Here is a 21367-nt window from a genome sequence, read left to right on the forward strand (position 1 = left end):
AACAAGTTTGTTCCGCCCTCCAGAAAAAATCTGATTGGCTGAAAAATCCACACCATTGTCCATTACACTGTCTCATATAAACATGTTTTCAACGCATTCATTTAAACAGTATAGTTCACTGACATCATTGATATAATGAAATATATTATGAAATAGATAGTTGTACATTTTTCAAGAGAGAAGAGTCACTATAAATACACTTATTCCACAATTGTGAACGTAAGTTTTAGAAATATTTAGAGATACAATTTGGTAATTTAGGTTACAGCTAATTAACAAAGACACTGTTGCTTACTTTGATTGTAATCCTCCCATTCCAAGATATGATTGATTGATTTCATTATATTGTTAGGCAAAGACATTTTTAAATGCTTCATATTCTGTCGCAATGCATCATATTTTATAAACTGATCACGTTGTGTAAAATCTGAATCTAAAAAGTAACTATATAATTCTGTATTAAGTAGAGTAAAAAGTAAAATATTTCCCTCTAAGATGTAGTGGGGAAGTTTATATCTTAAAATGGAAATACTCAAGTAACCTTAAAATTGCCTTTAAGTGCAGTACTTGAGTAAATGTACTAAGTTACTTTTTTTTACCACTGGATTTGAGTGAGTTTCTGCAGAATTATAGATACATTTTACTACTTCTGAAATCTAATCTAAGATTTACTGTTCATGTTTATTAAGTGGAAAGAGACGTGATTTATGTCATGAAAACAAAACAAGGAAAGGAACATTTTTATTGGTTCAGTTCTTGAGAATTGAGATATTTCTAAATAAGGCTACGTTCAGACTGCAGGCAAAAGTGGCCCAAATCTGGGGTCAAGTGACCAGGTCAGACTTCTTCAGAAGTAGTGTGAACCCTCAAATCTAGCCCAGATCTGATTTTTTTCAAATCAGATTCAGGTCACTTCCATATGTGGTCCTGAATCAGACCCAGATCAGATTTTTTTCAATGCGGCCGCAGTGTGAACAACCAAGGCGGATTTGATGCGACTTTTACCTCAATAATCCTCGCTGCGCCCTCTCTCCCCGCGGGACTGTCCTCAGTGTGCCCCAACCGCGCCGGGTCGCCAGGGCGGGGATCGGCTCACGTAAAAAGGCGATATCGGCAACCCGCCCGACCCGTCTTGAAACACGGACCAAGGAGTTTAACGTGGGCGCGAATCAGAGCGAAAATGCTTAGGCTACTTCCTCCATAACCTCCCTAACTTTAGCGCAACAGCGTGCTGCGTCTGATTTCATTGTTGTTGTTCTTTTGCGCATGCGGGTCATTTCAAAACCGCAAACAGTTCACACTGGAATCTGATATCGGCCACATTTTAAAAGGTCACGTGAACAGCCAAACAAAAAATCGGATCTGAGCAAAAAAAAAAATCTGAATTAGGCATTAAGACTTGCAGTGTGAACGTAGCCTAAGAGTCTGGCACCGCTCTGAAATTGTACATTATAAAGTCACGGACACACTGAATAGCAAGAGGTAACATGCTGACAATCACACATACAGTCAAATCTCCAATAAAAAATATCAAAAATCTTTTCCTCACGTCTTCCTTTAATTGTCTTTATAAAATGTATAATAATGACTGGAAAACACAGATTACTTTACAAAATGAATGACACCAGTAAGCATTGATAATGACATTTAACAATAATTATTACACACACACAAAAAAAAAAAAAAAAAAGGTCAGGTCAACTTACACAAATATAGCGAGCATTTAGGTCGACAGAAGATGTTCTCCTTTTCTCAGGCATTCAGTCGACAGACTGGGAGTACAGTACGTGGAGGCATTGAGACACATGCGCTCTAGTCAGTTATGAAAACACATTTAAAGCCAGAGACTCAACATTTCTCTCAGTCATTTGTCCTTCCAGCTTTCCAAAGAAGGCACAATCATCACATTCAAAACATTACCATCCCCTCACACAAAAAGTAGTGATGTGTAAAATCATTGTCAGTATGAAACAATATATATATTTTTTTTTAATAATAGTCTTCAGCAGGTATTGCTAAAAAAATGTGGTAGTATTTAGCTGACAAATGGACAGCTTCTGTCATAGCACAAACACCAAAATGGAACAGAAGATTGGCCCTCTGGCTCTGGGTTCAGCATGGCAAATATCCCAACTCCTAACATTTAGAGGATGGAAAGAAATGTCCAGGTGAGAGAAACTTGTAGCCGTTTCCGGCGGGAACTTTGATGCCCCCTTTAGAGTTCGACGATGGAGGTGGAGGAGGTTTAGCCTCCAGTATTTGGTGACCATTCTGTCTGTCGCCAGTGTTATGATCCCCAGATGCTTCTACATTTTTGCTGACGGACTCGTGTCTAGGTGAGAGATTAAGCAAACCCAAAACATCTTTCTGAACTGTACTCATTTTTTGATTCCCGCCTCGGAGTAAACTGGCAGGGCAGGGCACCTCGTGTTTCTGGCCAGCGTTGGCCCAGAAGGTTTTTAAATTATGAATCGTCTGGACTTTATTGTCCCGTTTTGGCTGGTTGAGTTCGGGCGTGTTTGCAGGGCTGGAGGAGGCCGAAACGGATCCTGTGGAGGAATAGGAAAAGGCCGGCGATGGGGCGCTATCAGCAGGAGAGTGTGAAGGCGAGATGTGGGCGGTGTACGGTGAGGGAGGGTATTTCAGTTTGAGCTGAGCCCGCGCATGCACATCTGGGGAAGCGGCGGGGAAAGGCCAACCCTGCTCGGTCACAGAGAGAGATGAAGAGGGAGAGGAATGAGCTGGGCTGTTGTAGCCGGAGCTGATTTTCTGCAGCGACGAGGAGCGGGATGGGGGTTTAGGCCGAGTTGGGGGAGGTGTTGAAACTGAAGTGGAGAGGGGTGAAAGATGACTAGAGAGGGAAAGAGGAGAAGAGCAAGCCTTTAGACTTGCCCTACTGGGTGGTCTGCTAAACGCACTGGTCTCAGAGGGCTGAAAGCCTCGCGCTCCTCCAGTGGGAGTCAACGTTGGGGTTGTGGGAGTGGACAGCGAAGGCTGCCTGGCATGGGCCTCTTCTCTCCCAGCCGGCCCCCTCACTGTCTTCCCTCTGATGTTTGCTTTCTGCAGGCTCTCCACAGCTTGCATGTGGCTCTGGGTCTCCTCCAGAATCTTCTGGGCCAGTTCCTGGGGATCCAGCTGTCCCACGGGCACCGTCCTCTCCTCCTGGGACTTGACCGTGCTGTCTGTCTCAGTGCTCGACTGGTCCGACTCAGAGCTGCTTACCTTCCCTTTCCCGGTCCTCTGAGGAGGCGAGCTGCAAAAACAAAAATATTTTAGTTATGTTCAAATTAAGCCATCTAGGAACAAAAGTAGCTAATGAGCTTAGACCAGGGGTCTTCAACCTTTTTTAAGCCAAGGACCCCTTAACTGAAAGAGACGGAGCACGGACCCCCTACTACAAATATTGTATAAAATGAAGTTGCATAATAAGTTGGGCCTACAATAACGTGTAGGGCGGCCCTAAAGCCTTTATACATTCCTTTTTTGCATAGAATACTAAGCTATTAAAATAGCCTAATTGTTGGCATGATCGTATTAATCATGTTTCAATGTGAAACATACATGTGGAACAGTGAATCCTTAGGATTAACTGTATCTGTGGATGGCCTTAGTGACTACCTTACCTATAGGCCAGTAAGCAGTGGGGATTTACTGTATATTTGCTAATATGTTTGTAATACGTTGGATTCATGTTAAGACTTTTACATTTTTGAAAAAACTTTACAATAATAACAACAATAATTTGGAGGCCCCCCCTGCACTGACTTTGAGGACCCCCTAGGGGTCGCGGACCCCCTGTTGAAGATCCACGGCTTAGACTATAAATGCTATGACGTATAGCTTTCATAACTCTAACAACTTGCAACAAAATATCAGAAAGGCCAAAAGATACAGAGTTGCAAGGGAGGAGTTATTTTATGTGTAAATATGTGTAAATATTTGCCTGTGGAGTAGAAATATTCCTTCTCATTTTTGTTTTAAATCTAATCACCTTGTTTTATTTAGTAAAATCACTGTTTTTGATGTCTCGAACTCTGAACATTCCATCCATTCATTTACATTAATAAACTTGGAGGAAATTTCACGAAAAACAGGAAATATTAAGGAAAGTATGAACAATACAAACACTAAAAGTAATTCTGATAATGTCCTCAATGAGCTCAACATTTTGGAGTTTGAATGACGTTTCTATGTTGATCGTTGCTGAAGAAGTTAGGTGCCAAAAAACTGAGAAGTTGTCGATGTTCAAATTCTTTGGCTAAATGCTGGATCTTCACATTCCTACCTACAGCACCTTTAAAAACACAAATGTCAACCTGCTTTATTTTATTTTTAGGGCTGTCAAAATAACGCGTTCATTTCGATTAATTAATCTGACAAAAAATAACGCGTTAAAACAAATAACGCAGATTAATCCATTCCATATTGACGTTTGACCCGGAGCCGTTCTAGCACCATTGGACTGTAAAATGAAGGAGGGAGACGAGAATGTGGTGCCTGGATTATTAATTGGAACATTTATTTATAAAAATCTTCTTCCTGAATAGGGTTGGGTACCGAAATCCGGTGCTAATACGCCACCGGTGCCTTCGTGACCTGTATCTACCAGACCGAATAGCAACGCGGATTTCGGCGCCTCATTCCGGTGCCACTGATATGTCTGCGCTTCTCTCTGATGCTCTGAAACAGACGTTACAGGAAACACAAACACCGCTGCATGTGACGCTAGTTAACACTATACTCGACAGCAGCTAACGTTAGCCTACCGCTAGCTAGTTAACACTATATTCAACAGCAGCTAACGTTAGCCTACCGCTAGCTAGTTAACACTATACTCAACAGCAGCTAACGTTAGCCTACCGCTAGCTAGTAGCTGGATTAAACACGGTTACAATGCTGACAGCTAACGCTAAACGGTGTAAAGTGTGTCTGTATTTCACTGTAGAGGATTCAACACCGGGATGTAACAATCTGCAGCTGCTGTTGTTGGAAAAACACAGACTGGTAACCTACAGTCTCGTGGTGCATTCAAAATTGTTGTTAAAGGCCCTTTTCCTATCTGGTGGTTGTTTTTCCTCATTCAACAGCAATTTACTAGTGAAATAAGTTATTGTTATTGTTATACATTATTATTAAATCATTTAATGTTGACCATATGGCCTTAGCAATAAACAAGCTGACCAAGCTGTTCTTTTTTTTTTTTTTTTTTTTTACTTTCTTAAAAAGTATCGGTTAAGGCACCGGACAAAATTATGTATGCAATTAATTTAGATTAATTAATCACAGAGTATGTAATTAATTTACATACTCTGTAATTAATTAGATTAATTTTTTTAAATTGATTGGCAGCCCTATTTATTTTATATATGTTCAATTTTATTCCTGTATTTTAACTTCTGCACTATTTTATGTCTTATATTCTCAATTTCTACTTACATGTTCTTCTTTATATGTATTTGTATTATTAGCATTGTTGGAGGGAGCCTGACATCTAACATGTTTATTAACGATTTCTTCTTTGTATTGCATTGTTGTGCATATGACAATAAAAAAACTTGAAACCTGGTGCTGGTGCAAAAGGGAAACAATCAGGGAGTCTGTTTAGGATACTTTGTTTTGGAACCATGCATGTCACTACAACACTTTGTGCCAATCCATCCAGTAGCTGTTGAGATACTTCAGTCTGGACCAAAGTGGTGGACCAACATTGCTATCCCTGGAGACATGAAGCTAATGTAAAACAACGTAGATAGGGGACTTTGCGGAATTACTGGAATTGTTGGGTCTTTGTAAATTATAGAGTGTGGTCTAGACCTACTCTATCTGTAAAGTGTCTTGAGATAACTCTTGTTATGATTTGATACTATAAATAACATTTGCTGTGGTTCATCCCACTTTGCACCTCTATCAGGGGCATTTAAGAAAGGTCCACATCTTTCTTTCTGACAAATAACATCAAACTTACATTTCCTGCTTGGGCTTGGGGCTGCTGGGAACTTTCAGGGGCAGCGGCGGAGCTTTAATCGGAGATGTAGGCGTGCTGACGCTTCCCTTGGAGGAAATTGTAACAGGGTACCCATGACACCCGGCAGACCCTCGCCCAGCACCGCCTCTGCCTTGTCTGTGTCCCGCAGGCAGAGGCAGCGTGTCACATTCCCTCCTCCCTCGTCCTAACGGCTCGCTGCTTATGATGGAGTACCCCTCGTACTCCTCATCCTCCCCTTCTCCAGCCAACCCTCCTCCGTGATTGGTCAGTCGACCTCTTGACAGGCCGCCCGAGTGGCGGTGCGAGGCGTAGAGGCCCCCTCCCCCGCGAGCTCTGTCCGGCTCCTGCTGATGTGAGCGCTGGCTGATGACGTCGCTTCCTGCGGGCTCCGGCCGGGACAGGAAACTGAGGGAGGAGGCGAGGGAGCTGAGGCTGTAGACGGAGATGGCGTCGCAGGAGAGGTTGTCGGGGCAGACGGGCGGTAAGAAGGAGGGCTGAGGCGGGTAGCAGCCGAAGGAGAGGGGCAACGAGTGAGGCTGGGAGGCCGACTGGGAGGACGACAGAGACTCCAGGGAGGAGGAACTGTCCATGCTCAGGCGCTTCGGAAGCTCTGTGGAGTCTAAAAAAAGAAACGTGTTAGGTTGGAATCATTAGGGCTCCTGCACACTGCCTGCGTGGCGTGAGCGTGTCAGCTGTGTGGTGTGTCTGTTTTTATTTTGGCTGCCATGTTAACAGGTTAGAGCTTGCACACTGCCTGCGTAACACGCACGTCTCAGGCGCCAAAGACGCCTGCGTGCTAGAAATAGAACCAACGCCTATTTTTCACGCGACACACAAGGGTGTTGGAAGCGTTTCCAGGCAAAATAGAATACGAAAAGATGTTTATATGTCATTTGACACGAATTTGACACATAGACATTTAATAAATGACATTTTAATGTTTGAAAGTCTCTAGGTTTAGACATAAATGCAGATATAAATGTCATTTAAAAAAAAATAAAAATAATAATTATCGATTATACCTGTCAATACAGAACGAAATATTCTGGAGCCTATTTTGCCGTCAATACTGCCGACGTTGTCTTTGCTGTAATCAAATCAGTCTATATTTATTTATGGGAAACGTGTACAGAAGCTAGCAGCAGCAGCGCCGCGTCAGATATGTTTCTGGTGTGCAAAGACATAGAAAACGCCACGCAGCCGCCACGCAAAATCGTTTGAAATCGTTCCCTATCACGGAAATAGTGCACTATACAGTGAATTTGGTTCATTTCATTCACTATATAGTCCCTTATAAAATACGTAAAAGATGTACCCTACACTTTACTCCCGTATAGCACACAAATAGCCGGCGCATCTACTGATCTATGTTTACAGTGAGTGTCCAAAATCTCGTTTGGTCGTTCCCCATATAGTTCACTATTTAATGAACGCTATACAGGGAATAGTGATTGACTGAATGAGGGAACTGTTTGGAACACAGCTACAGTCTGTATATAAAGATGGACGACGCGTCTCCACTTCCTCCCGCTGTACAAAAGTGAAGCCAAAATCGCTGCCATCTTGTAATTTTGGAGCCAGAGTCTGTGCAGTAATGATCGGGAGGTGGAGCCGTGGTATCAAAGTCCCGCCCATACACCCGCCCGACCAATCGCGATTCAATCCCAGCTGTCATTATGTTTCACCCCGTTTTTATAGCATCAAATAACTAATATCAGAAAAATTAACACTTGAAGAAACATCAGATTGCATTTGATGTGTGCTATGATTTTAGTTTGGCCCATGTCCCGTTCCCTAATATGGAGAGGGCATGGTTTATGACCTGTACTGCAGCCAGCCACCAGGGGGCGATCCAGATGTTTTGGCTTCACTAGCACAGTCTACACATCTGTGCCTGGTTGGAATAGAGACAATACTTAGAAAGAAATAGAAAGTTCTGCATTCTTCTCACCAAAGAGTGCCAGGAGAGACTGGAGGGCAAAATGCATGATGCGCCTGCTGGCCTGCTTTCCAGTCTTCAGCACGACCTCCTCCTGACCCACCTCACAGAGATCGAAACCTGAGAGAGAGAGAGAGAGAGAGAGAGAGAGAGAGAATGGAACGGAGTACATTTACTCAAGTACTGTACTAGAGTACAATTTTGCAGTACTTTTACTTCCATTTGATGCTAATTTAAACCTCTAACTAGAAATATTGTGCTTTTTACTCCACTTCATCCACTACGAGAGCTATAGTTCTTTAGAACAGTGATCTTCAACAGGGGGTCTGGGACCCTTAGGAGGTCCTCGGAGTTACTGCCGGGGGCAGTAACTCCAAGACAATTAAAATATCCTAATATCAATCCAACATATTATTTGTAATATGATTAGCCAATACAAATCAGCTTCACAATTTGTCAAAAAAAACACTGATGTTTAGGCCAAAATCCCCAGATACAGTTATGCCTACGGATTCACTCTGATACATGTATGTTTAACATTAAAACATGATTTAGAAAATCATGGCAACAATTATAATTGTAATACCTCAATATTACCTATGCACTAAAAATGTATGTATAAAGGTTTAATATTCAACTTCATTTTATACAATATATGTAGTAGGGGGTCCCTGCTCCGTCTCTCTCTTGGCTTGAAGACCCCTGCTTTAGAAATGAAAGATACGATGCATTATTGATAAGTAGTTCAAATTAGCTCCACATTGAGCAGCTACAACACCAAAATCCTGCTTACCACTTTCTAATAAAGAAATATGTTCTATACTGTAGCGTTTATAAGTGATTAAGCCTTCACTTGCAAGTTTAAGAGGCTGATAGTTCATTTATTTAGGTCCAGATGTCCCGGAGACATTTCCAGAAGATATGTAGTTAAACTATCTATCGAAGTCTTCCTGATGAATTTAAAAGCTAAAAAGACAAAGTGAGTAATGTTAAAGAGTTGTCCTCCAGCAAACGCTCAATGGTGTTTTTTGCCTCCAATGGCGCCTTCCAGGCAGCTAACCCTAACCCTAAACATAACCATTGCCACGCTGCCTGGGAGGAGACGCTGGGGGCAAAGAACACCAAAGACCCCAGCAAACCCCTCCATGATAATGACTGTTAAGTATTAATAAAGTACGTAACAGCCAGTAATAAAGCCTTTTTTTATTATTATAACTGAGAAACCTCTCATAAAGTATGCCTGGTTATAAAGTGGTACCAAACGCTGTGTACATAAATATAAATATAAACATCTGCATGAGTACTTTTACTCTTGATACAGTTTGCAGTGTCTTTCTACAGTATGGTATTGCTACTTTTACTTAAAGAATCTGAATATTTCTTCCAACACCATCTTTCATCCTAAGCAACAATAAGCTTTCATTCATTATACTCATTTAGGGCCTTATCTTGCACCCGGCGCAGCGCAAAGCCTGACGCCAGTTTCTTTGCTAGTTTAAGACCGACGCAGTTGTCAGTTTCCCGTCCAGCGCCCACTTCGTTTAAATAGCAAATGCACCTGCGCCCACCAGGTGTGTTCAGGTGCATTCTGGGCGTATTGCTATCTTGAGGCAGCGGGAAGTGATCGCGCCATTGACCAACAACCTGGTCTAAAGCCAATAACGCAGCATTTCATCGTTATTTTAACAGCGCATTAGTAAAATGCTCCTAGGCTTATGCACAGCGCGCACACTATGCTTGTTACACACACAGGGAAGCGCAGCAGCACACAAACATGCAAAAGATTACAAATAAAAATATTACGGTGCAAATCCTCCATCATAATAGCAATGCGCCAAGGTCCAAACGCGCCTGGCTTTTAAAGGGAATGGGAGATCACACTCTGATTGGTTTATTGCATGTTACGCCCAAAACACACCTATGAATTAATGAAGACACTAAGTACAACCCTTTTGAACCCGGCGCCCGGCGCACTGACCCTTTTTTTTCGGCCGTCAAAATAGCAAAAGTGGATTTGGACACGCCCTAAACGCACCTGCGCCAGGCGCTTCACGGCGTGCGCTTAGATCGTTAAAATAAGGCCCTTAGTCTTATTATGACATTCATACATGTATTGTTATCTAGTCTGAGCGGTTTGTTGCACTTAGTTTCATTTCAAAATAAAAAGTGAACCTTGGTTTATTCTACTGAGGACTCACCGAGCGCAGCCAGGAACTCGTGGCAGCCTGGAAGCCTCCACAGCTGCACACTTATGGACACTTGGATGGGAGCCAGGGAGAAGTCTTGCTCTTTGTCGCCTGGCTGCAACTGAACCAGCACCTGGTGAAGCTTTGGAGAGGAAATGTGATGCTTCAGCGAGTTTGTCTTGTTTCGTAACAACATCTGAGCTGAGTCAACACGTGTCATTAAAGCAAGATAGATTACATAGCAGTAGAGCTGCAAAGACTTAAGCGATTAGTAATTAACTAATAAAGTAATCACCAACTATTTTGATAATCCGTTAATCGGTTTGAGTTAAAGATTCTTTTGATTCCATCTTGTTAAATGTGAATAGTTTCTAGTTTCTTCTCTCCTCTGTGACAGTAAACTGAATATCTTTGAGTTGAGGACAAAACAAGACAATTGAGGACGGCTTTGGGAAACAGTGTTCGACATTTTTCACCATTTTCTGACATGTTGTAGACCAAAACAACTAAACCATTAATTGAGAAAATAAGCCTCAGATTAATCGACAATAAAAAATAAATAAAAAAGTTGTTAGTTGCAGCCCTACATAGCGCCCACATCTTTCAAATAAAACATTAGTGCTCTTTGTGTGCCCGCTGTGAGCGGCTTAAACTTTCCTTGAACTCAACATCAAACACTTACCATTCCCACCATGCTTTTAACCGCCTTTGTGAGGTGGGTATGAGAGAGGAGGAAACACAACTTTAGTGGTTTATTCCTGCGTAACTGTTGGGTTTGAGTCACTGCACACTCAGCCATGCATGAATGATGATATCTGATGACACCCATTGGCTATATGGAGGGCTACGACTAGCAAAGAAGGATGCAACACTGGCTGAATATACAAAAAGACAGCAAAGTGAGTCGTGTTTTGTCCTTTAAATAAAGCTCCATTTATAGCTGCATGACTAAAAGTGATGTCCTTAAGCCAATCAGGAGTAGGGTACAGATATGACCACGACAGAACATTTTAGACATGTTATATTCACACTAATAAGGGCAACAACACACATGCATTCGAGGGCATAACTTCCACAACTTGACAACATGACGGTACCTTATGAATCAGCTGTTCTCCGGCCTCAGACACTGTGACCAGTTTACAGAGAGCCTGCAGAGCTGGAGGAGTGAGACCTGAGGATGGACAGAACGTTATTAACCCCTTAAAGCAGAGATTTCATATCTTCATCATGAAATGAATTTACAATTAGTCTCGCTTTGCCAGACCTTCCTCCGCAGCGCTGCGGAGGAAGGTCTGGCTCGTCCACACAAAGCATTCCGGGATGGGAGAAAAACGTGCTCTGGTTTATTGGCATTTCTTTAAACCAATCACAATCATCATGGGCGCCGCTAAGCGCCGGACGGAGTAACGGTGCCTCTGCAAAATAGCCTCTGGAAGGAACTTGTTTTGGTGGAACGTGTGTACGTTCAAAAATTGTTTTAGTCGTGCCATAACCATAGTCCTCATGAATTGACCAGAGTTTAAAATGCCAACACAAAGGAAGCCCAAGGCAAGGGATATCCGGCCTAAATGAGTGAAATCCGGTGAACTTTCCGTCGGCAACGGAGCAATCCCAGAAGTGGAACGTCGAGGATATAGACTAAGTTGCAATGAATATTTATCCAACTAATATGGTCAGATTTCACAGGTACACGCTTAATGATAATACAGTCTGAATTCTGGATCCTGGAGGGACTAAACAGGTTGTTATTCTTTCAGTGATTGACACTAGGGGCGTAAATCTTCACTGGTCTCACGATTCAATTCGATTACGATAATCCTGTCAACGATTCGATGTCACGATGCGTCACCTTCTCAATATTATCATATATTTCTACACATGGTTTTCATCAACAAATACAAGCAGTCAGATCAACTCTTTTTGGTATCTGCTCTTGAAAAAGACACTTCCTGAATGTAGTGGAGTCTGAACACAGCAGACATCAGACAAAAGGCAAGTATCAATCAAGTAACATCAGTAGGCAAATAATCGAATGTGGTCTGTCACTGCATCGACGCAAAGATCAATTTCAACGCCCCTAATTGACACGAGAGACATTTTGACCAATGGGAAAGCTGTGTTACCGAGCAGGGACTGCAGAGTGGTGCTGCACTGTTGCAGCCGTTCCCCGGGGTCCGAGGTGGGGAAGAAAACCGCCGCGGGGAGACCAGCGCCGCTGCCAGAGAAGTCCAACCGGAAACCCACCGCAGACAGGAGGGCCTGCCACCCGGGCACCCCACCCACCTGCCCCAGAGGAGAGAGAAGACGCGTGGGCATTGATAGAGCAGACGCAGAGGCTGACATTTAAAAGACAAAGAGACAGAACGATGAAAAACACAGACCTTGTTCTCGACGCTTTGTTGCGATGTGTACATCGCGTTACACTGGCCACTCTGAATGCGCTGCAAAGACTTCTCAACCTGCAGGGAGAAAGTTCAAACCATGTTGATTAAAACACACAGGGGCGATTCCAGGATTTACAGGGGGGACCAATAATCAGTCAGGGGGGGGGGGGATTTCTGCTTAGAAATATAGGAAATATTAGATACGATAAAACAACATAATTTAATTCTGCTCATTAAAACTAATCCCATTCATTATTCATTTCCCTTGTTTTTATTTTGAACAAAGTGTATATCTATATATATATATATATATATTATATTATATATTATATATATATATATATATATATATATATATATATATATATATATATATATATATAACACAATACACATTTTCTTAAGGCGCAGTCTGCCACTTTTTTTCACTGGTTAGTTGTGATACTATTCTGAAAGGAATAAACTGAATTATTTGACATCTTCAGAACTATAATAAAATGCAATTCTTTTTTCAAATAAAATACTCAGAGTTAAGACAGCATATTAGGGACATTGAAGGTCAAAACATTATATTCTGGGAAACTCTGAGATTATAAAGTTTTTTTCTCAGAAATGTATGACTTTAATTGGTTACACTTTACTTGAAGGTATCTACATAAGAGTGACATGACAGTGTCATGACACAGTCATGACAACACATGACCCCTAACCCTAACTTGTCATGACAAAACCGAATGACACTCACTAAAAGAAGCGTTATGTCATAAACGTTTATGACTTGTTTATAATGTTTAGGACACGTTCATGACAGTGTCATGTCACTCTTATGTAGATACCTTCAAGTAAAGTGTAACCCTTTAATTTCAGAGGTTTTCAGATTTTTTTAAGTCAAATGTATGACTTTGATCTCAGAGAATAACATTTTTAAATAACATTTTTTCAACTGGAATATCCCCCGCCCGCCTCCCAATGAAACAACAAATGACTCATGATCAAATATTCTTTGATTTTATCAATTAATTAATCAATTAATATTCTGAAAAAGGAAACGTGCAACACATCCATTTGTGATGCTAATAAGAGACTTTAAGAGGCACATGAATAGAAGTCAAACTGGAACGCAGTAGGATTCTCTGATGTGGTGTGGTGCGGCCTGAAATGTTATTTACTGTACAGCATTTTGGGGATATCAGTGAGCTGCATGCTCTACTGGAGATCTGATTGATGGAGCTGTACAGAATGTGTATTGATTTAAGATAAAAGTATCGTTGTTTTCAGAACCTGCAGAAGGACAGAGGGAAGAAAACGTGCTGAGAAAAGCAACTACTGGTGACTGTTGATCATGGAACTGGGAGAGGGGATGAAATGCAGTGATGGACATAACATCACCATAGTATGGAACCATAGTTATTATTTGTGAAAGATTACATTCCGTGTGATTCTTTTTTGTATCTTCATAATGAGTAGGGTTAACCCTCAGTACGCAAATTAGCGGAGGTTAGACGTCCTAAACACCTTCCATCTTTCACATTGGGTTGTCATAATGTTATAGGTATTGTCCCTGATAAATAAACAATAACAAAAAGTTTTAAAAAAAGATGCACAACGGTCTCACCAGGTGTAAGAGCACTCTGAGGGCGTCCCGGGCCCTCTCTGGGTACTGCAGGATCTCTGCCAGGGCTTGTCCAACCAGCGACATGGGGCTGTTCAGCTTTACATCAGTGCCAATCAGCATGTGCCCTGAAGGAAAAACAAACACACACACACACACACACACACACACACACACACACACACACACAGGGATGTTAAAGACATTTAAACACTAGATTATGTCATTGTTGCTTCTCTTTAGAGAGTTAAATCTTTAATGTTGCACACAGGTTGAGATCTTCTCTGCAAAGAAGTGAAGAGAGGGTGAGTCGATGGGTATTGTGAGCTGGACTGTGATGACGGTGAGAACAGTCACTAATGGAACCTGTAGTTTTCTTGCACATTATCAAGAAATGGTGGAAATGTTAATCGAACTGTTAGTTTTCTTGAATTAAAAAGTCCAAAGCTGTACTGTACTAAACTGTAAAATCTAACAATAAATCGAGGACCCTCTTTGTGTGTGTGTGTGTGTGTGTGTGTGTGTGTGTGGTCTTGTTTAACTATATTCGTATACTTGTGGGGTCCAGACAGCTTTTATGGGGCCAAAATGCTGGACCCCACAAGTTTAAAGGGCTGTTTGAGGGTTAAGACTTGGTTTTAGGATTAGGGTTAGAATGAGGTTCTGGTTAGGGTGAGGGTAAGGGTTAAGGTTAGGCATTTAGTTGTGATGGTTAAGGTTAGGGTAAGGGGCTAGGGAATGCATTATGTCAATGACGGGTCCCCACAAAAATAGTGAGACGCACTGTGTGTGTGTGTGTGTGTGCGTGCGTGCGTGCGTGCGTGTGTGTGAACTGTGTCCGTTGTCTTTCAAATATCTCGAGAACCGTTCATCCGATCAACTTCCCACTTGGCTTCCTGGATACCCAATGAACTTGGGGTTTGGGGTTTGGAGCAGTTTAGACAGCGTTGGATATTAATAAACTGTGAATACAAATAAACAACCGCACAAAGGTTGAGAAAAAAAACGCTGCCATAATGCTGGCTTCACTTCTTCCATGACTACCCTAAGCCCAGCTTAAAGTTACTCGCTTAGCATTTCACTAAGAGGAAACTAACTTGTAAACAGCTAATCAAAATGCAGAAAGCACTTGACGTGATTTCAGTTCAGTCAGTCAGGTACAAACACCACACCATACACTTGCACAAAGAGCGAGAGAGAGAGAGAGAGAGAGAGAGAGAGAGTTTGGCGAGTGATGATAGCAGAGTGGTGCTGTGGCGCAATAAAGCAAAGCATCAGATACTTGAGGTGAAATGCGGCGGTGGCTTTGGCAGAGAAGAAGAACAGCTGGGCATTTCTGATGGCCTAAATAGACTGACAAATGTTGGATAGGTGAATAGCAGAATGTGGAGCATGAAAGCAGCTCATAGGCTGTGGACGACACACAGTAGTTGTGATATAAATCCATATGAAGGGAATAAATCATCATAATCAATTATCATTGTTTTGTAAAATCTACACTTTACATGCAGTAATTCGCACATGTAAACCTGAGTTTGCTGTTGCTGTTGTGACCATTAATCCGTTTTCTTTTTCTTGCTCATCAAGAATATCAATCTTGGGCTCAGAGGTTTGAAACTTGTTCTCCAGATGAAGCGCCTCATGGCATGGACAGGCGTAGTGGGCGATTGCCTCGCTGTTTTCTGTCCAGGGCTCAGGGGTGGAACAGGCCCAGGACTTGGGCTTAGCACCGCGGCTCATTTTCACCCTTGGTTGGATTGGGGAGCGTTCCCAACAACCCTATGTTCCCACATGTATAAGATTTTTTTCCAAAATTAGGCCCTATGTTCCCACATTTCCATTTTCATAAATCTGTATCAGATTTTATCCCCCTTTCTCCCAATTTGGTAACCAATTACACCCAACCTATTAACCAGTAGCAATGGACTACAGATGGAATGTAGCTTTTAGCTAAATCTGGTTAACAGATAACCCTAATTTTAAGAAAAATCTTAGAAATGTGGGAACATAGGGACTGTGGGAACATAGGGCTCTGAGAACATAGGACTCTGGGAACATAGGGCTCTGGGAACATAGGGCTCTGAGAACATAGGACTGTGGGAACATAGGGCTGTGGGAACATAGGACTGTGGGAACATAGGGCTGTGGGAACATAGGACTGTGGGAACATAGGACTGTGGGAACATAGGGCTGTGGGAACATAGGACTGTGGGAACATAGGACTGACTCCATTGGATTGTGGAGCGTCAGATGGTGCGAAATATGTCAAACTTTTGTCAAAGTGTTTGATGTGTGTTGGTGTTTGCTCACCGGCCCAGTTGGAGGGGTGTGAGAAGTGCTTGCTGCTCTGCAGAGTCTTCATGGCCTCGGTCAGAGCTGCGCTGGCTTTGGTCCCGTTGAGAAGCGCTGTGTACAAGGTGTGTGTGAAGAGTTTGGAGGCAGCTATCGGTACAGGCCACAGAGAGACACACACACACTGGACCCCTGCAGCCAAGAAGGCCCGGGTCAGACCCACCACCCCGTCAGCTGTCACCCTGCTGCTGGACTCCGGGTACAACCTGAGGGGACGAGGAATCAGAGGTCAGGTGGAACCTTACAGGCTTTGCAGTGCTTCCCCTAGGAACTCTCCCTTTTATAATGCACATTTTCAATATCTTTAGTTCTAGTCTATTGTGTTTGGTTTTGCCTTACATTTGCACACAAATCGGTGTCAAAGTTATACCTCAGAACCACCAGTTTGACGCTCAAGCACAGGTCCAGGATATCAGCAGCAGTGAGGAGGAAGTCATGAAGTGACGGACTGTCACACACACTCTCGACGTCACACACACTTTCCCTGTCCTCGCTGGTTTCATCCTCTCCTCTGAGTCTCTCTGGGCTGCTGTGACTCTTTGCAAACAAACCCTTGATGTTTCCATCGCGACCTGCGGTCTCGCCGGAGGTCGACCCCCCACACGGTGACTTCTCACTGGGTCGCCCGCCCGCCCCCTCGCCCCCAGCATGCTCTTGGCTGGGGGAGAGAACCAGAGCGGCGAGCTTCCAGGAGATATGAGTGGCAAAGTGAACGCACTCTGCCTGACTCAGAGCTGCGAGCACGCGCTCCTTTGTGGCGTTGGCTCCAGTCAGGGGGTGACATCCCAGCTGTTCCCCCAGCCACAGAGCTTCATCTTGGGCTGAAGGTAATGGGCCCCACAGCCAGCGGTCCATCACAGAGGGGGGCAGGCGAGGAGCCCCAACCACTGCAGCCACTGAACCTCCATCTGCGCAAAGCAAGGGACCACCGCGGCGAGGAGGAGGCTGTGGGGCCAAAACAGATGATCAGATATGGGTTTACATATTTATAGAGATTTTTCTACAGTTTAAGGAGCAAAAACCAACATAAAAAAATGAAAAAATACTAAACATATCACTGTTACACGGACTTAAACACAAAATCTGAATATTATAGGAGAATTTTCAGAAAGTAAAGGGGCCGTAGGGCTGCCAAGATGAATAGAATAATCGATTAGTTGTCAACTATTACATTAATTGCCAACTATTTTGATAATCGATTAACCAAATTCTCTGATTCCAGCTCCTTAAATGTGAATATTTTCTAGTTTCTTCTCTCCTCTGTGACAGTAAACTGAATATCTTTGAGTTGTGGACAAAACAAGACATTTGAGGACGTCATCTTGGGCATTTGGAAAACACTGATCCACATTTTCACCATTTTCTGACATTTCATATACCAAACAACTAATCCATTAATCGACAATAAAAATATTTTTTTACTGCAGTCCTACAATACAGTGTTTAAGATAATGTTATTAAAAAATATATGATTTGCCGACCTTGATTGTGGCTCCAAGGCTGCTTAAAGAAGGAACAGAAATGAGGCTGAATCTCTCATAAAGGTACTCATTGGAGGAGCTGCCTTTGAGCAAGGCGAATGGGATCAGGTACAGTTCCCCCTCCAGCACTAACACCAGCTGTCTGTGTCGGCCCACGGGCCCACTGCTGTGCATCAGGCCCTGGAGACAAACCAGGACAGAAAGACTCAGTTAAAAGAAAGCATAAAATAGGAAAATGCTTATTTGCATATTGAAAAACACATACACACCCCTTCCATTGGTGCTATGAGTAAGTCGTAAAGGGCTCGTAGAGGAGGTTTGCTGATGTTACTCGGCCGGTAAGGAGGAGATGATAAGCTGTCCTTCACCGGAGACACTGTGGCGCTGTATAGACTCGTCATGCTCTGACAGCTTCTGTTGAAAAACACAAACAACAGATATTAAATACACATATTTAGACAGTTTGAAAGCAAAGAAATAAGAAAAGTCTACAGCCATGTTAGCAGCTCTGTCACAGGCACAGTGGTGCTTAGAGCTAAACATGCTCACAATGACAGTGCTAACATGCTGATGTTTAGCAGGTATAATGTTCACCAAGTTCACCATTTTAGCATGCTAACAGTAGCTATTTGCACTAAAAACTAAGGCTAATGTCATTAGTTTTGCAGGTATTTAGTCATAAACCAAAGTGTTGGACATACTGCAACATTTTGACCTGATGATGGCACAAGAGAAAACGTGAAGTGATCACCAAAGTTATTACAGTTCATCCTGAGGGGAAGATGAATTTATGTACTAAATTCCATGGCAATCCACCCAATAATATATATGTTAGATATTTCACTCAAAACCACAAATATGAACATCATGGTGGCGCTAGAGGAAAAGTCAGAGGATCACCAAAGTCAGTAGGATTCATCCTCTGGGGAACATGAATGTCGGTACAAAATTTCATTGCAATCCATCAAATAGTTGTTAAGATATCTAGACAAAAGTGGTGATGCGACCGACCATCCGACCAACGTTGCCAGGCCACGTGCATGGCTGAAAATCTATCAAAGCTAAAAGCCAAAGTCCGACCTGTTGAAGAGGTTATTTCTGGACACCATGCGGAGGTATCCTGTGGGGTCGGTGGTTGAAGTCAGTTTGTTGTTCAGCTCCTCAAACTGTTGCTCTAACAGATCTCCGGCTTCACTCTCCGTCTCACTGCTGGAGCCGACTCTGCGGAGTAGACGGTAACACAGACAGACTGCATCAGTACCGCACTATCACCACAAACATGGCACTCAGTATTCAGCAATAAAGGTACATTTGATTCAGAACATATAGGTTGTTTTCTTCATTAATATATATAGTATTCTATTTTAGTTTAGATGACTTACTTTAGAAATTATTGAACATTAAAGTGATTCTGTAACATTTGCTGAACAGTTACGTAGTTTAACAGTAGGGTAACACTTTACTTGAAGGTATCTACATAAGAGTGACATGACACTTTCATGAACACATGAACCCTAACCCTAACCATAACTTGTCATGACAAAAACCGAATGACACTAAAAGAAGTGTTATGTCATAAACGTTTATGACTTGTTTATAATGTTTATGACACGTTCATGACAGTGTCATGTCACTCTTATGTAGATACCTTCAAGTAAAGTGTAACCAACAGTAGCACAAAAAGAAAACAAAGTCAGAGAGGCTGAAACCAGAGAATTATTGGGGGGGGGGGGGCGACATGCAACAAAGGGCCGCGGGCCGGGTTCAAACCTTGGCCACTGCCAAGGACTCAGCCTATATGGGGCGCACGCTCTACTGGGTAAAAAACATCAGGGAAAAAATAATAATTTTGAGGATCAAACAGGATGCAAATGAACGTGTGAAGTTGAACGTGCTGGCAGGGACACCTCTTTAAGAGAATGAGGAGAGTCTCTTTACAGAAATGAATCACAGCACTCAGACTGTGCGCTGGACTCATGGCTCTCAGAAGCTGCCATTAGCAAAGGCCATTACTTTTAATGGAATCCTCTGGCGGCACCTTTCACAGTTCAGGGAGATTTGATTTGTGTTAAAATAGCAGTTTCTACATGCTCGAGAGGAGTAAAAACGCCACCGCTGGGTTGGAAAAGCATTTTAATGTTGCATACGTGCAAATACTTTTCACGGTGTGGATGAGCAGGATTCATAATCGTCACAGATAAATGGAGGGAGGCTCCACGCTCACCGCAGCTTTAACACACACACACACACACACACACACACACACACACACACACACACACGCACAGCAACACAGACACACACGCACACACACACACACTCCACAGTCTGTTAGAAAATGCTCTGTTCAATGAATGCTGGCTACAGTAACCCCACTGCAGTGGTTTCCACAGAAAGTTGAGACGTAGTTTGTGTGGGGGAACATTTGCTGACACGACACATGGCTGTGATTTACAAAGTGGTGCCAACCAAGGCCTGAAAGTTGCAGGCGGGATAATTGAATGTAAGGAAATATGGCAGCAGCGAGCAGCAGGAAAGGAAGACGGATGACATGCAGCATGTGGCTCCTCTGTCTTCTTTTGCTCACTTGCATCCCTGTGTGTTTTAATGAGCGACGACGTACAGTAACAACAGCTGCTCTGTTGCGCTGTTCAGGAGTTGTTTTTTTTTTTAAATGTCCAGGGATGTAGCATTTTGAATAGCTGCAGGGAGGGTGTTCCAGAGGGATGATGGGACTGCAACACTTAGACTGTAAGACTGAAACCAGGAGAGAGCTGTGCCAGTGATACCAAGGTGATGGGATAGGCAGTTGAGGAGAATGGTATGGGAGATTGTGCCAAAGGCTGCGGAGAGGTCGATATATATGTAGGCTTGTGTACTGTTACGTATGTGTGTGTGTGTGTGTGTGTTGTCTGTAGCTGCTCCTAACTAATTGCCCCTTGTGGGATTAATAAAGTTGTTGAATTGAATTGATATGTCATACTTTTATCATTCGATTATTATTCCTCATGCATTAATGTAAAAGCAGGATTTTACTGTCGGTGTTGGTTGAGCTGGAGCTCAATGATTATTAACTAATGATTATTTTCATTATGGATTAATCTGCTAATACAACTCCAATTTAAGTTACTTTTGGGTGCAATAACTTTTACACTGAATGTCAAGTCTGTGTTTTAGCAACAAAAAAAAAGGGTATGTGTCCAAAAACACGTACTGAGTAAGAGTTACATGACATAGGCTAAATCGTTTACATCTCTGGTTCACCCCAAATAAAGATAAAACCTTACAGTAATCTCACAAAATCATGTATTCCATAAGTATGTAATCATGTCAGTGCAATTTAGACAAGTCCAATGGATTCATAGTCCCAGAAAACATGGGGTTAGACACCAAGATTACTTGGCTAGGTCAAATAATGAAGGAG

At 42.6% G+C, this 21367-nt stretch overlaps 1 protein-coding gene across 3 annotated transcripts in view; it reads right to left on the minus strand.

The window, feature by feature from the left end:
• Nucleotides 1-744: 744 nt before the first annotated feature.
• Nucleotides 745-21367, minus strand: part of ttc28 (tetratricopeptide repeat domain 28) — a 156202-nt gene continuing 135579 nt past the window's right edge. Inside the window, exons 22-34 of one of the 3 annotated variants that reach the window (XM_078271274.1) lie at nucleotides 19024-19164; nucleotides 18213-18354; nucleotides 17944-18123; nucleotides 16833-17407; nucleotides 16421-16668; nucleotides 14114-14238; nucleotides 12496-12573; nucleotides 12238-12397; nucleotides 11209-11285; nucleotides 10124-10253; nucleotides 7938-8045; nucleotides 5966-6605; nucleotides 745-3253 (exon numbers count right to left, since the gene is read on the minus strand). In XM_078271274.1, coding sequence (XP_078127400.1) covers nucleotides 2137-3253; nucleotides 5966-6605; nucleotides 7938-8045; nucleotides 10124-10253; nucleotides 11209-11285; nucleotides 12238-12397; nucleotides 12496-12573; nucleotides 14114-14238; nucleotides 16421-16668; nucleotides 16833-17407; nucleotides 17944-18123; nucleotides 18213-18354; nucleotides 19024-19164 — 3721 coding nt within the window. In that variant the 3' untranslated portion in view covers nucleotides 745-2136. Of the gene's footprint in view, nucleotides 3254-5965; nucleotides 6606-7937; nucleotides 8046-10123; nucleotides 10254-11208; nucleotides 11286-12237; nucleotides 12398-12495; nucleotides 12574-14113; nucleotides 14239-16420; nucleotides 16669-16832; nucleotides 17408-17943; nucleotides 18124-18212; nucleotides 18358-19023; nucleotides 19165-21367 lie in introns of all 3 variants that reach the window. The other 2 variants (XM_078271273.1, XM_078271275.1) reach the window with 2 other exon arrangements.

This window comes from Sander vitreus, chromosome 16 (assembly GCF_031162955.1).
Source record: "Sander vitreus isolate 19-12246 chromosome 16, sanVit1, whole genome shotgun sequence".
NCBI classification, from domain to species: domain Eukaryota; kingdom Metazoa; phylum Chordata; class Actinopteri; order Perciformes; family Percidae; genus Sander; species Sander vitreus.